The following is a 16,325-nucleotide window of genomic DNA, read 5'->3' as shown; positions in this document are numbered from 1 at the left end:
TGCTACCGAAAAGGTCAGGAACAAAATGTATTTACAGCATTTGGCAAGAACACAGTCATCTGTGGTTGAGAGCATTTTCGATGGGGACCGGAATCCGGGTTGGGGGGTTTGGGGAGAGGAATGACAAGGGAGCCAGGACGCGGAAGGAAAGGTGAACTGAGTTTTCGTATCATGGCCATGCAGGAGAAGCAGTAATAAAGGGAAAGCAAGTCCTACTAGACAGGTTTCTAAAGGTCTATTTAAAAAAAATTAGATGAGAAGAGAACTGTTTTTACATTAAAGGGAAGTTCCTATTACAGGAGCAGAATTTGGCAGGGAAAAGGGCCTTTTCCCTCATCCTTTCCATTCTCAACACACATATTGATAATTTGAAATATTACTTTTTAATGTGCTTGAGGCATTTCTGGCAAATTGGATTATGTAATTCTTGAATTGCCTTTGAGTATATGGTGTTTATATTGGCCAGTGTGGCAAAGACAGCCTAGTGTAGTGGGGGAAAAAAATCCCATGTATACTGCTCACAGTCTCTCTGACTTTAAGCAAATATTTGACCTCTCTGAACATTGGTTGCCTTGTGTGTAAAAAAGATGATTGTATATATTTCATGGGATTATTTTGGGATTAAAGAAGATATGGAATGTTTAGCACTTTGCACATAAAATGTATTCAATAAGTATTAAGTCCCTTTCCTTCCATTGAGAAGGAGGGGACAAAAAATGTGGAGTAGCATTGTTTATTATTACTATCACTACTCCTACTATTATTGATTGTAATTTTTTTCCAGAACTGGTATTTCTTTGTAAGTCAGATGACTGAAGGGGGTGAAGTTTAGGGGCTCACCACGGGATGCCTTGAACCTAGAACAGAGTCTAATATTTAATTTATATTTAGTAAACACTAGATAACCTAAAGGATCAATCAGAGAGAGAGAGATTGAAGGTCTGCATCCAATCATTTCACTTTACAGAAGAAGGGACCCAGGCTCTGAGAGGCGATTTACTTTGTCCAAAGTTAAAAAACAAAAAAACAAAAAAACAAAAAACAAGATAATGATGGTCTTTGGGCTCAATGCTAGACTTGCACTGCTTCATCTATACCAGTGGTTCTCACCAGTGGTGATCCTGTCCCCCAGGGCGTATTTGGCAATGTCTGGAGACATTTTTATTGTCAGAACTGGTGAGAGGGAGCTACTGGCATCTAGTGGGTAGAGGCTGGGGATGCAGGGAAACATCTTGTAATGCCTAGGATGGCCCCCACCACAAAGAATTATCTGGCCCCAAATGCCAATAGTGCCAATGGTGAGAAGCCTTGACCTATGTCTTACCAACATTACACAGGCATTTATGGACTGCCTACTGGGTGGAAGCACTATTTTGATGTTGTGAAGAAAACAAAGGTTATTAACCGTTGGTCCTTATCGTTGTGTGTTTACAGTGTAGAGGAGAATGATATGAATTCAGTCACTGGGACATCTCCTCTGCGTACGCATCTGAGACAACTGATTTTGTGTAATGTTAAAATTATTGATATCCATAGATGACCATGTTAAATCTCACAGGGAGTTTAAAGGGCTGCAACCTTAAATCTAAGCACAAATGAAGAAAAAAAAAAGAAAAACCTCAAAATTTTACTTAAACATATACTTCCTAAACATGATATTCTGTTTTAACTTCCAGGGTGGCCAAGTTTTTCAGAAAAATGTCAGTAAGGCGATTGCTTGTATAGAAATGAAGGGGACACTATCCAAAGGAAATTAGACCATTTCATATGCTGAGGCTTCTGTAGTTTAATTATGGAGACAAAGCACATAAACTGCAAGCTGTTTAAGAATAGCAATAAGGGTGCCTGTGTGGCTTAGTTGGTTAAGCGTCCGACTTTGACCCAGGTCACGATCTCACAGCTTGTGAGTTCGAGCCCGGCGTCAGGCTTTGTGCTGACAGCTTGGAGCCTGGAGCCTGCTTCAGATTCTGTGTCTCCCTCTCTCTCTGCCCCTCCCCAGCTCATGCTTGCATTCTGTCTCTGTCAAAAAATAAATAAACTTAAAAAAAATTAATCAAAAAGAATAGCAATACAAATATAGCGCTATTTTGTTTTGGGTAATTCAAAATTTATTTTTGAGAAATAGCCAATGCTAGAAACTCATGGACAAAATGTGGAACAAAGTATTTAATTGTGAATTAGATAATGAAGCCAATTGTGGCTTTGTCAGATACTGTGTTACAGTACATTTACAGTACTGTATTGTTAGGTCTTCCTGTGATGTCAGTTTCCATGGGGCCAAACAAGAAATAAGGTAACATGAGGGGAAGGAAGGTGAACAGCCATGTATGTTTGCATTTGCATTTAATGCACAGCACAATTATAAGCACACTCATTGACATTTTCCCTAGATCCTTTACTTGTATCAATAAACACCAATATCTCCTTATTGGTACAGGAGAGTTCACAACCATATCAATGGGGGAGAAGGTAATTTTATCATATTTTGAATGGGATGATATGAGAGCCTCAGTAAATAGTTCCTCCATAGTCAAGGGAGCAATTATAAATCAAGTATCACAATTTCTGATCTGATGCTTCTCCATTTTCTTTCTTTGGATATTATTAAAGCAACAATGATCCTTTCCAAAACAAGATAGACTGGGTAGTGCAAATAATTATATTTGTTAAAGATTTTGTAATTGCCCTTTCAAAGACAACTAGCTTACTTGTTTGTAGATAGGCCAGACTTCCACCAGATGGCAGTAAACACTTATTTCCTGACTATACAACTGACTTTGGATTTAATTAATTAGTTAAAAACTTAGTACTCTAGAACCTGTCCATCATCATAGAACCTTATGAATCTCAGGGCTATAGTTTTAAATATCCCTATGTTTAGTTTGCCATCAACTGTATCAGCCACAGTTTATGAAAAGGGCCTGGTTTGTATGTTTGTGTGTGTAGGCATATATATAAATAAGGACAGTAGAAGAATATATATACGAGACCCTATACACACACACATAACTGTTATATGTCGAAATGTAAATCATGCCTGGCATATGTTAGCATCCAATAAAGATTATTTCTCCCTTCTTTTCTTTTCTAGACTTGTCAGTCAGAATTATAGATTGTCTCTGAAAAGCCAGTCATTGGAAAGAAGAAGATAGATAATTATTTAAAAATACACAAGTGATGATTTTAATGTTACATATAATAAAAGTTGATCAAAACACATTTCATCATAAAACAAGTAACCTTTTTGTTTTAAGAAAATGAACGTGTATTAGAAGTGTTGTGTCCAGTTGGTGTTGTGTTCCATGGAAAGTTGTGGTTGTCTTTCACTTGATTGTGGTACCATCGTGGCTTTCACTGCCCATGTGTTTATGATAGTTCTGTGTCTCTCTCTCTTTCTCTGCCACTTTTCTATTCTGACTTGTGTCATGCTTTGCTTGACTTCTTTCTAGCCTCTTTGGCCATTTAAAAGAGAGCTCCCTTCAAAGGTTTAGTACTGGGTGTTTTTGTTCTTCATATCCTCTCTCTGTCACTCACTCCCTTGGCTTTAGTGGGCCATGGATTTGATCTCAGTTGTCCCACTGCCATTGAAACTCAATAACTGTATCCAAGATTGAATTGTTTCCCCATAAAACAGTGCAGTTTTCTTAGTTAAGTGTTAGAAACTTGAAAGTGATGACAAACATATTTTTCTCTCTCAGTTTACACATTCAGATTCTACTGACTCTGTCTCTGTAAAATCTTCTGAGTCTGCTTTTTCCTTTCCATTTCAGCATGATTATTTCTGTCAGGGCTTTGCTGCCTCTCACTTGAACCACCGCACTTGGTTACTTTCCCTCTTCCATCCTTTGTCTCCATCTCCTACTAAGCATGGCCAATGAGGATTTTTAATGCATTGTTTCAGCAAACATTTCCCCAGTGATATGCAAAATCTTTCTGAAGATGTGAACCCATTAGCCTATGGTTTAGTGGCCCCATTGGTCTGGGCTGGCTTGGATCCCATCCCTCCTCGTTATGGAAGCAGGAGAGAAGTAACATGCTATAGTAAATAAAGGATGTAGCTTTGGAATCGTCAGACCTCTGCTCCCAGTGACCCTGCCACTCACCAGTGGTGTGACTTTGCACAGAGGACTTCACTTGATGTGCCCCAGGGGGCTCATCTGTAAAGTGGGGGTGAAGAATCCATTCTACTATGATGATTATAAGGGGAAATGAATTAACCTTTAAAAGGATATAAAAAGTATTCCATAAGTGACATTTATCGGTCTTCTCTGAACAAGTCTTATTTTTTACCCATGTGGCGTTATCTTCCCTGCATTTCCTGTCTTCTTCACTCCTTTCCTTCTCTGCAAGTTAAATTTCTACCCATCCTTCAAGGCTTATCTCAGATGCTCCCTTCTCCATGAATAATTCTTCAATAAATTTGCCCACCACGGATCCCTCCTTCTTCTGACCTATATTATTTATAAATTATTCATTCTTATCTTATATCTCTTGTCACATTCTATTTTATATTACAGCTAGCTGTATTTATGTCTTATTTTCCCTCTTAGATTGTAAGGTCTTGTGGTCAGGGACCACATTCTTTTTGTCTTTGCTAAAATACCATATGCCACAATGTTTTGCCCATTATAGATATTCTATTAATATTTATTGAACAAATGATTGAATAGCATATTAGATCTCTCTCTGTCCAATGCCAGATTTATAATTTATTTTTTAACATAAGGAAATATTTCCTTTAACCTCCTAAAAGATTCAGGAATCTTCACATGACCATGTCTTTTTTCTTCTTCTTTCTATTAGAAATAATATTTTTTTGGTTCATCCTTAGTCTAATTACTTTAATAATTACTGCTATTATTTCATTTAGAGAAGGAAAGCATCAGTATAACTAAAACATCCATTAAAGCATATATTTATTTGGTCTTCAGTTAATACTGATAAATTTATATAGTCATAGATATATTTGGGTGGCTTCTCCTCCTTTTTCTCTTTCTTCCCCTCTGCTTCCTCCTCTTTCTCCTCATTATTATTATCCTTTAATGAATTTACTGAAGCAATAACTCCATATTAGTTATTGGAGGGACACAAAGATGAGGCAAGATCTAACTGATCTATCACTATCTTTAGTATTGTTGCCACAGAGTCGAGTTATAAAATTTAATGACATATAATTAGTATGATTAGGCTTTGGTCATAGACTTTTCTCATTTTACCTATGAGGACCCTGAATTCCAAGGTGGAAAGGTTGGCTGAGTGACCTTTTCTATAAAGCTCATGGGTGTGTCTTCACAGAGCAGAGTCTGAAATTTAGTTCCCAGACTTCCCTTAGGGATTATAACTGGGTGACCCAAAGTGGATGAAAAATGTGAAGACTGAATTTCAGAAAGTCTTTGTGATAGAATATAACTTGTATTTCAGAGGGCATATGTGATTGTGTGTTTCACTTAGGTATGTTACTTCCTGTTCCTGTACACATTTTAGTTAGGCTACATCATGGTTCCAGTATGAATTTCCGTCACAGTGTCTGTGGTGAACTACTGCAATGCTTAATGAATAAAAACTTTGATCACAAGATATATCCATGTTTAAACATGTTGCATATCTTTTGTAAGTAACTTAGCTATCATTTTAGTATGCACAGTTTTTTAATTTGAAAAAAAATCTGAATTCTTCAAATTGAAAACAAATTAAAAAATACAAAACAGTGATACTTGGCTAAAACAGCCGGATAAACCCCTCCCGGGCACTATGCTGGAACTGCCATCACCACCAAGTAGAAGTGTGTCTTTTTGTGTTTGATTAATCAGTAGACAGGGGACCAGTTAATTCACTATCTTTTTGGCTTTCTACCTTTCACTCTTGGATTCCAAAAGCAAGAATAATCCCATTTTGGGATTAATTCTTTTATTTGTAATTCAAGGGAATTTAAGGAGCCTGAGAAATGTGTCTCCATAGAAGAAGAAAGTTCAGCCTCAAATCTCCCCAACTGCTGGCCTAGCACTAACAGGCAACTTGTAACTGGATTCCCATTTTCTTACCCCCTCCCCTGCCTCCCACTGTTAGTTCTAAAACTTGAGAGACTGCGGTCATGTGACTCTTGGCTGGCTTCTGCTTTCTATCCATTCCTCTCCCTTGGACCCTCTCCCCACACTTCCTGATTTGTTTAACCACAGTTTAGTTTTATCTGATCTTAGATTTCATATAAATGGAGTCATATGAGTACTTACAACATACTTACAACATTTTTAAGAATATATAATTGACATCACTTATATTAGTTTACATGTACAACACAATCATTTGGTATATGTATACATCGTGAAATGATTACCACAGTTAAGTCTAGAAAACATCCATCACCATACGTAATTATAAAAAATTTTTTTTCTTGGATGAGAGCTTTTAAGATCTATTCTCTTGGCAACTTTCAAATATGTAATACAGTCTTGTTAACTATAGTCGCCATGGTAGGCATTATATCCTCACGACTTACTTTCTTGTAAGTGGCTTTTGTACCTTTTGACAGCCTTCACCCATTTCACCCAGTCCCCATGTCCCACCTCTGGCAACCCACCAATCTGTTCTCTATGTATGAACTCAGTTGGTTTTAGATTCCACATGTAAGTGAGATCTTATGGTATTTACTTTCTGTGACTTATTTCAATGTTGTCAAGGCCCATCCCTATCGTTGCAAATGACAGGATTTCATTCCTTTTTATAGCTGAGCAGTATCCCATTGCATATATATTTTTGAGATCCATCCTTGTTGTTATATCTGTAGCTCATCACGTTTATTGCTGAGTAGTACTCCATTGTTTGAATATTCCACCGTTTATTTATCCATTCTCCTATTATATGGTAAGTATTTTTGTCTAAACCTAATTTCTGGCCATCTTTTATGTCCCTACTGTTGTTTTATGTTTTGTCTCCCCTGCTCATTGTCCTCAAATGAATGTGTCAGGTGTTTTAGTTGATTTTCGTGGGGTATGGTAACCTCTATATACACAGTTTGTCAGCCGAGCAAAACTTTATTTTGTATTATCTTTGATTATTGCTTGTGTATTCTGTTAATTTTCTCTTTCCCTTTTCAGGACGCTGGTTACCTGTTAATTGATATGCCCTTCTCTGGTCCTCCATGGCTATTTTCTTTTTCCTAATTTTTAATTCTTTATATCTTTCCTCTGTATTGAGAGATGCCTGTTTATTTTTTTTTATCCCTCATTTAATATAGCATTTTTATTGCTGTCAACATGGAGTTTAATTTTGTATTCACTTTTCATTTTTAGTGAAATCTTTCTTAATTTCTTTTTATAATTCTTTATATTTAATATTATTATTTATGTAATTAATTCTGTGTTATATTTTAGCTTGTTGTGTAGTTTGTTGTCTTTACGTAGAGGAAATGTTTACTTATGCTTTCTTGAATATGCCAAACCATTTCCTGAAAATTTATTTTGCATTATACCATAGAAAATATTCAGAAAGGCTCTGTAAAAAGAATTTCCCCTTCTAACATGCTTTTTAATCAGTCCCATGTTGTTGTTTTTTTTCCTTCCTTCCTTTTTATCCTCAGCAAGTGGACTCTGTGCAGAGCCAGATGGATTGAGTAGATGGTCTTTTTATTCTATTTTTTATTTATTTTATTTTTGCTTTAATTTTAATTTTATTTTATTTTAAGTTTATTTATTTTTGAGAGAGAGAGAGAGCATGCATGAGTGGGGAGGGGCAGAGAGAGAGAGAGAGAGAGAGAGGATCCCAAGCAGGCTCTGTGCTGTCAGCCTGGAGCTCAATGTGGGGCTTGAACTCACGAACTGTGAGATTATGACCTGAGCTGAAACCAAGAGTGGGATGCTTAACCAACTGGACCATTCAGGTGCCCCTTTTCATTTTATTAAAAAAAATATCTTTTTAAATTTTTATTCATTTTTGAGAGACAGAGAGAGAAGGAGGCGGGGAGAGAGAGCACGAGCTGGGGAGGGGCAGAGAGAGAGGGAGATGAAGAATCTGAAGCAGGCTCCAGGCTCTGAGCTGTCGGCACAGCTGTGAGATCATGACCTGAGCCGAAGTCGGATGCTCAACCGACTGCATCACCCAGGTGCCCCTATTCTATTTTTGAAAATTCTCAATCCTTTTTCAGTCTTCAGCTGAAGGACCGACTGAAGGACACACTGCAGTGTGGGTCTCAGGCCCAGCAGATGGCGACTCTGTGTCCCTGGTTTCTCCTGCACTTGCTTCTCTCTCCTATTCTCTGCTATTTCTACAGTGTTAGGCAGTGTGATTCCCACATACAAAGCCACAGTCCTTTCTCTTCTCTTTCTTTGGGCAGTGCTTCTCAGAAAGCCCTCTGCTATCATCTGTTCCCTTGACTTTCTGCCCATTTGTTTTCTGAGCTTTGTTGCATCTAGATGGTCATGGAAAGACAGAGGTAGTGGGACAGTGGATGGGAGTCTGGGGAGACCAGTCTCCGCTCAGTCTAACAATGGCTCCTCAGCGGTAGACACTTCTGTGTAGGTTTTTGGTGGGCAAACGCTTGGGGTCTCTGAGTGGATGGACAAACAGTGGGAACCACAGCATGTATCTTACTTGTGTTCACAAGGCTGTTAGCTTGAAGCGAGGTTGAAGAATGCCAGGAGATAAAAACTGGAGAGGTATCTGCTTCTCCTCCAGCATCGACTGTTCTGTAATTACTGGCAATTCATGGTAGATTTGGGTTTAGGTTGTTTTTCAGTCTTCGTTTTTGATGGGATTGAGATTTTTTGCTTTGCTTTGCTTTCTTCTTGATCTTTTTCAGCACCTTCACTGATATTTGGTACTAAGTACAGAGGACATTCCTCAGAGGCACTAGCCAAGTGTCATTCTGAGAAAGACTCTTGATCTTACATTTTAAATGGTGACTTTATTTTTTTTTAAGTTTTTAAAATTTATTTATTTTGAGAGAGAGAGAGAGAGAGAACTGGGTGGGAGGCAGAGAGAGAGAGACAGAGAGAGAGAATCTCAAGCAGGCTCCCTGCCACCAGCACAGAGCCCGACGCGGGTCTCGAACCCATGATCCGTGAGATCATGACCTGAGCTGAGACCAGGAGTCGGCCACTTAAGTGACTGAGCCCCTTAAATGGAGACTTTATGTGGTTACATGTTATATACACTAACATATTCATATTGAAGTGGTTAAAATCGAGTGAACAACTCATTATTTAAATAAAAACACCTTACAAGTCTGTTGTTTTACAAATTATGAGCTGGTTATTTCAGTACAATGCAGACATCCTTTTGGGACTGTGTCATCAGGTGGGAGTCAGGAGGTATGGATTCCAGCCAGCCGGAAATATGTGGATTAACACTCAGCATTTCTAAAACTCATCAACCTCACTGGAATGACCCCTAAACCCCACAATACTCATTCAATAGCCCTCATATCCAACATATATATCTGGTATATGGCTCTTCTTTTGCTTGATTTTCTTATGTATAGAGCACGTGGAGCACGATCTCGGATCATTGTTAAGACTTTCCTTTGGTCTAATTTAAAAAACAGAGTTGTTGGTTAGTGGGAGATTTTGTGGTGGGCAAAATGATCTCTTTTGAAGGCTTCCTCAGAGGGTGTGAGATCGTCAGCTCTCACTTATGCAAAGATGTCAACTGTGCTAATATAAACAAAAGCCATAAACTTGGCATTTTAGCTCATGTCTCCTGCAGCTAGAACTTGAAGGTAATGTTTTAAATTGTAATATTTAGTGATGGTTTCTTTCTTAGGCTTTTTTTTAATATTGAGTTTAGTTAAGGATACAATAATGAATTGAAAATCATTGGTCTTGTTAATGTGCTGTTAATAGCAATTCAAAACTGTTTTTTTTTTTTTTTTAGCTTAATCCTGATTATCGAGATGCTCAAAATGAAGGAAAAACTGTGGTGAGTGGAATTGTTTTTTCCCCAACAAATTCCAAAAATATTGTGCATATTTTATATGAACAAATTGAAAAGTTAATAGAAAATTTGAAGACTAGGGATTCTGAGAGATTCTCTGACTAGAGGCTATGAATCACAGATAATAAGTAAAAGATGATGCACTGACATTATAAATAGATGTCTGGTAATAGGTATTTAGGGAGATTTCTGGCAACTTGGAGGCCATTTATGATGGAGCACTGATGGCCATGGGCATCTGGGAGGTATGGTGGGTCTGGGTTTACTTTTCATAAGTGCATAGAAATTAGGAAAGACAAATTGAATTATGGTATGATGATAGTAAAAGGGCACAATGGGACAATCTTTTCTGATTAAAAATAACTTGGGTTCTATTTAGGGGGAGAAATTGAGGCATCAAACAACTATATGACTGATTTTTCTGATATTATGAAGCATCCCACTCAAAAAACATCTCAATCTTATTTAAAAGCCAATTTTCATTAAGATATTTATTATTATTCAGCCTGCTTTTTCATCACCGTTGTAAAGAAGATGATGTTACGAGGACAGTAGGACTTAATTCAATAGAAAGTTCTGAAATTCAGGACAATTTGGTGTGATGCAGACAAAACCTGGTTGATGGGCTGGCTAGAAAGGTGTATCTATATACCTATATGTATTTTCAGCAATTTAGCTAGATATTTGGATGTAAAATAGACACAGTGTATAATTTAATTTTCTTAGGAATTTGGCAATCTCTTTTGGAATTGCTAAGAATGATTACTACAGCATTCAAAATTCCACCTTTTGACAGAATGAGTTGAAACGTTTAATCAAAATGACTACTGTCTTTGCACTGGCCCTCAGCTTTATGTTTTATGAGGATACTGATATGAGGAAGGTGAATCAAATCGGAATTTCTGGACCTGAGTCAATCCTGTTTGACTTCTTTCTCCATCTGACTATCAGGTTTACAACAGAAGTGAAACTGAAGTATCAGGTCTTTGGCCCAACGAGTACTTTAATTTGTGTCAAAATGTCCTTAAACATAGAAGTAGGCTTATTAAATGGGTTGGATCATTTATTTATAATTCAATTTTCTCCCCCTGTGTGGATTCTTTTCTCCTTGGTTTTCAAAAGCTGGCCCAGGATTGTTGGGTTCTTCTTTCCCCATGATTTAGAAAACACCATCCATAACCATGTTTAAAAGCTGAGTCTTTGGTTCTTACTATAAGCTGGTCGATGGTCTCTTGCCAATGACTGCCAGGAACACACCAGTTCTTAAATGGGGTTAATTGCACATTGCATTTACATCCAAGGGAACTGTGGGGCCTCTCAGAGGGTGCTAGAAAGAACCTATGGTAGGAATTGGGCTTGTACAAGATGACTTGGGGAGGATTTAAAGAAGTGGGGCTCACTGTGGGTAAGAATGCTGGCAGGAGGAGGAAGTATCTTAATACATTTTTATCTATAGGGAGGGTCGATGAGAGCCAGGCTAACGGTGTGAGTGCTAAAGAAGAAACACTCATTTTAGCTAGGGGAAAGGGATATCGAATCATTTTTATGGCTTGGACAACATTGACATGTTGTCAGTATTCAGATATGATTATGGAGCAGTGTTGTTTTGACGCGATCCACCCCGGGCATGGAGCGGCCTTGTCTGATGTTGGTGTTCTGTGAAATTGTTCACGTTCGCAGGAGGACACCGTGGCCTGGCTGTGAGAGTCAGGGTGCCCTTGGCAGCACTGAGCCTGCCCGATCACACCAGGCCAGCTGTCGGATGTCAGGAGTTGCCTTTCTCTTTCTCAAGGTCTTTTTTTATGAGATTCTATGTGACTTCTTCAGCCAAGGGAGTTCTGCTTCTAGCACCACTGTTAACCTGTACGGCCTTGGACATGTAAGATAGCCTTCCTGAGACTCCATTTCCCACCTGACTAATGGGATGAGGATGCTTGCCCTACATACGTCACCTCTGTGCCGTGAGGTTAAAATTCAATCAGATAAAGGGAAACCTTTTGAATAAAAGATATTTGTAGGCTAAAAATGTACGTTGTTTCGATTAAAAGGGCATTGCATCAAACTTCGAATTGTGCAATTGAATTACATCTCTTTCAGCTTATCTCCTTTCAGCTACATGCTGTTTGGTGATGCTTCTGATGCTTCTGGGCAGGGCTGAGTGGGAGAGAGAGAGAGTATGAGTGATAGAGTATGAAAGTTTATGGAGCAGCACAGAAAATATAGGTAATGAATCCATGGTGAAGTTTGCTGTTTGCGCCCATCAAGCTTTTAGTTAGACTTCGTAGATTTGTTTCCTTCTATATTCTGAGATACAAGTTCTTCATTCACCTCTGAAGGTGAGAAAGAGTACTTTTCTGTGAAGCAGTTGCTACCAGCAGCACTTTAATTGCATCTGGCACAGGTGGGTCTGCTTTGCTGTGGAAGTTTACGACTGGATCTCATCTGCCATCTCAGAGAGATGTCCAACTGGAGACATTTGATTTCATCTTTCTTCTATCCTTAATCCCTAGCTTGAAAGTAAATAAAACTGAAGATATGGAACACTAAAGCTAACAATATGGCTTCTCATGTTATAGACCATTTGCCACCTAGCAATAATTATGTTTCTGTCTAGAAAAGAAAACAAAGGAGCAGTTAGAGCTTAGCCTGTGAAAAACGAAATCAATTTCCCCAAACAGAATGCTATCTCACCCCAGATCTGGGTTCCAGTAATGCTGAGTTCACTGTGACCATGCTAATTATTTTCTTTCCAAATTTTCCCTTATGTTGTCTATTTAATATCCAGTTAATACTTTTTCCTGTAATTTAGAAACCTTTATCAAAATGTTGCCTTCCATTTTTGAAGTTTCAAAGGTTAATGCATGGTGCCACTGAAATGCGGCGGTGTGTGTCAGAGCTCCCATTAAGACCCAAATTGCTGTATTTATTCTACAAAGGAGCCTATTATTTCCAATCTTACAAATGTACAGCATCCACAGGGACCCTGTAAACATTGGAACTGTGTCAGGCCCAGCTGGGAACCTGACAGTCATTAGTTCCTTCTTGAAAGGCTGCATCTTTTCAAATGGCTCTTTGAAGGGGATTTTTTTTTTTTTTTGGAATAACACCACCCATTTTCCCATTACCGTATTGATGTGGAATGTGATCTGATTTTTCAAGGGAGTGTCTTTTGTCGACACTGCTGGGGTCTCTCAATTTCAGCAATATTGATATATTGGCCCAGAAAATTATTTGTTGTGGGGGGGCTGTCCTTTACATTGTAAGATGTTTAGCAGATCTGTGGACTCTGTGTATTAGATACCAGTAGTGGTCTCCCCTGCCCCCAGTTGTGGCAACTAAAGATGCTCCTGGAAATTGCCAAATGACCCCCGCCGCGGTCCAAACTCTCTGCCTGTTGAGAATCACGTCTTTGTGCACAGACACACATAAATAGCAATGTTCTAGGAACCATGATGCTTGGCTGAAATGTATTTGAAAATTCTGTCTCATAGACTTTTTTGGGGGGTGGGGGACCAGATTATGAACAAAGACCCCCACATTTCCATGAGTTTTTACTCTATATTCATCATTGGTAAGGTGATAAAGAAAAGAAAGGAAAAAGAGTCCTCATAGGAAATAGTTTAAGAGTAACAGATTTTTAAGGAACCGTGCAAGAGAAGTGTCTGCAGCTTTAAATGGCAGGGTTGTGTCTGTTACATAAAGTCAGCAGTGAGAGCCCTGGAGAGTCTGACCAAGAAGACAGATGCCTGCACATCATTATGCTTCCTTGGCCGTGGCCGCACACAGGTCTGCATCAGCCCTGAAAATGCATACATTATTTCTTACAGAATGTCTCTGGCTCCTAACAACAGATTGCAACGTGATGTCTCCGCTAAAAATTCGATGACTCACAAATGAGTCAACAGAGAAGGTGTTCCAGGAGGCTAGCTGCTGTGTCTCCACTGGCAGCCCCAGGACCGGAGGGAGAAGCCGGGTGAACCATTGGTTTACTCGACTGGCTCCTCCTAAGGGGATTTTCTACTTGTAGAACCGAGATTCTGTGTGCCTTTTCTTCCAAGTAAAACTGCTGGTTTTATAAGAGCCCAGCAGACTAGGTTAACATCCTGAGGCTCTGCGTTACCTGAATTGAGAATATTTTGGATACCTAGCTGATATTAAATCTAACACCTGTCTAAGCTCTGTTGTACCTTACATGGATTTTCGTGACACAAGAGGGAGGGCATCGCGCTTCTGTAATTCTGTATAGGGAACTAGTGTTTTTGTGGCTTTTTTCTTACTTAAAAAAGAGGTGGGTTTATAAACAAAAGCTACAGGCACACAATTTTGAACAGAACTGCCTTCATATTGTAGAAATATAATATTGATTTTTATAGATCTTATTGATCTATAGATCTCATCTTTCAGTCTTATAGATTGAAACCTGATCCATACATTTAAAAGATTGCATACTTATAACTCATTATTCATGTATTATTTTCTACAGATTTTGAGGGGCTGCCTTGAACTGTTTATGAAGGAGAATTTGTTAAGCAAATTAACAGAGTGCAAGAGATAAAAAGCAGAATGTATGGCATTGCTTTAAAAACTGCTATGGATGTTAGAAGTTCTTTTCACACATAAACAATTGTTATGCTACTTATAAATGGAGTTTATCTATGTTATGCTATGTTTATCTATGTTATGCTACTTATAAATATATATATAAGTAATATATATAAATATAAATAAATAAATATAAATATAAATAAATATAAATATAAAAAATAATACTATGTTATGCTACTTATAAATATGCTACTTATAAATATCTATGTTATCGGTGGAATTTATCTATGTTATGCTACTTATAAATGGAGTTTATCTCCCCCCCGCCCCAGGAACCTATACCTTTAGGGGGTATAGTTGTGCATTCCACTTATACTATGTAATTAAAACTAAACCACAGGTCTTAAATAGTATGAATAATACAGAGTGACCTCTTTTAATTAGCCCTAATCAAGGTTTTTCTATGTCTGGCAAAAATTTTATTGCTCATTATAAGAGTGTCAAAATAGAGAAATCCCTGACTACTCTTGTTTGGAGACCCCAGAGAGGTATACTAAAGGGGGTGTGGTAGGAGGGCAATCTAGGAACCTGGATCGGCTTTCTTTTTGTAAGTCTTGAAAATTAGTTTTATGAACATTCCAAAAGGAGAGTGTATGCACTAGGATTTGACTTATATTAAATGAACTCACAAGTGACTGATGTATAAACTTCCATGCCACCTTTCAGTTGCTAAGTAAATAAATATAAATCCTTTGGTTAGTTAGTGTATTTTCTTTGAAGGGAAAATCCATAGCAAAAGCTAAGTTATAATTGGAAGATTGGTGTGCAAGAGGCTCAGAAAATTAGATGACAAATATTCTTTTTAGGGATATGGTATTCCACCAAAAAGACAGGAATATTAATTTTTTGCATCTCTGCTAGCAGTGATGAGAGAAACTGTTCAATTTTGTTCATTGAATCTCTGCTTATTTAGGTTACGTGATCATCTTGTATTAATAAAGACTGTCTTCAAACATGGCTCAATATGATTGATTAAATTTTATTTTCCTTAATTAAAGTCATATTTTAATTGTGTCTTTCTAATAAAACACTGAAACCACTTGTTCCACTTGTTCTCAAATCCCTTTGCTTCCACATTGAAAGAATCCTTTGGATTATTTCTACAAATGACTGATCTTGTCTGTTGTTTCCGTGTTCCTACGTTATGAGGCACTCTTCTCTCACATGTATTAATTAGCATTCATTATGTTCGTGGTTTTCTCTTTTGGCTGTAATAGCATTATAGAATCTAGAAAAAAGCTCTTTTGTGATATTTCTTTGTGACTGTAATGCTCCTGGTGTGTTTCTCCCCAAGTTTGCATCTTATGAGGACATAATTAAAACAAACTTCCTTTTCTTTCCTTTAGAATTATCACTTCTTGTGTCACCATTCCAGGGAAAACTGCTTCTTTGCCACCCATGTCTCAGTATAACACCTGGGTTTTCCTGTTGAGCTACATGGCAGTCATCACAGAAACAGCATACTTCTGACTTCCTGCTTCCTTCCCTCCCTCCCTCCCTTCCCCCCTTCCTTCCCTCTCTCCCTCTTTTTTCCTTCTCTTCCTTGTTCCTTTCCCCTCCCTCCCTCCTTCTTTTTCACAACTTTGTCGATATGTAATTCACATACCATAAAGCTCTCCTATTTAAAAAATGTGAATCAGTGGTTTTTTTTTTAAATGTTTTTATTTTTATTTTTGAGACAGAGACAGAGCATGAGCAGGGGAGGGGCAGAGAGAGGGGGAGACACAGAATCTGAAGCAGGCTCCAGTCTCTGAGCTGTCAGCACAGAGCCCGATGCGGGGCTCGAACTCACA

General features: G+C 38.1%; 1 protein-coding gene across 4 annotated transcripts in view; it reads left to right on the top strand.

Annotated features, from left to right (window-relative positions):
- ITPR2 (inositol 1,4,5-trisphosphate receptor type 2) overlaps positions 1-16,325 on the top strand; it is a 489,660-nt gene that overhangs the window by 115,503 nt on the left and 357,832 nt on the right. For all 4 annotated transcript variants that reach the window (XR_009617392.3, XM_060658096.3, XM_060658095.3 and 1 more), the window contains exon 10: positions 9,868-9,912. Coding sequence is in view for 3 of the 4 variants with exons in the window: in XM_060658096.3 (XP_060514079.3) it covers positions 9,868-9,912 (45 nt within the window). In the remaining variant the exon portion in view is untranslated. The remainder of the gene's footprint in view (positions 1-9,867; positions 9,913-16,325) is intronic.

Source organism: Panthera onca, chromosome B4 (assembly GCF_046562875.1).
Source record: "Panthera onca isolate mPanOnc1 chromosome B4, mPanOnc1 haplotype 2, whole genome shotgun sequence".
Taxonomy (NCBI): Eukaryota; Metazoa; Chordata; class Mammalia; order Carnivora; family Felidae; genus Panthera; species Panthera onca.
This window is presented reverse-complemented; position numbering and strand designations above follow the sequence as displayed.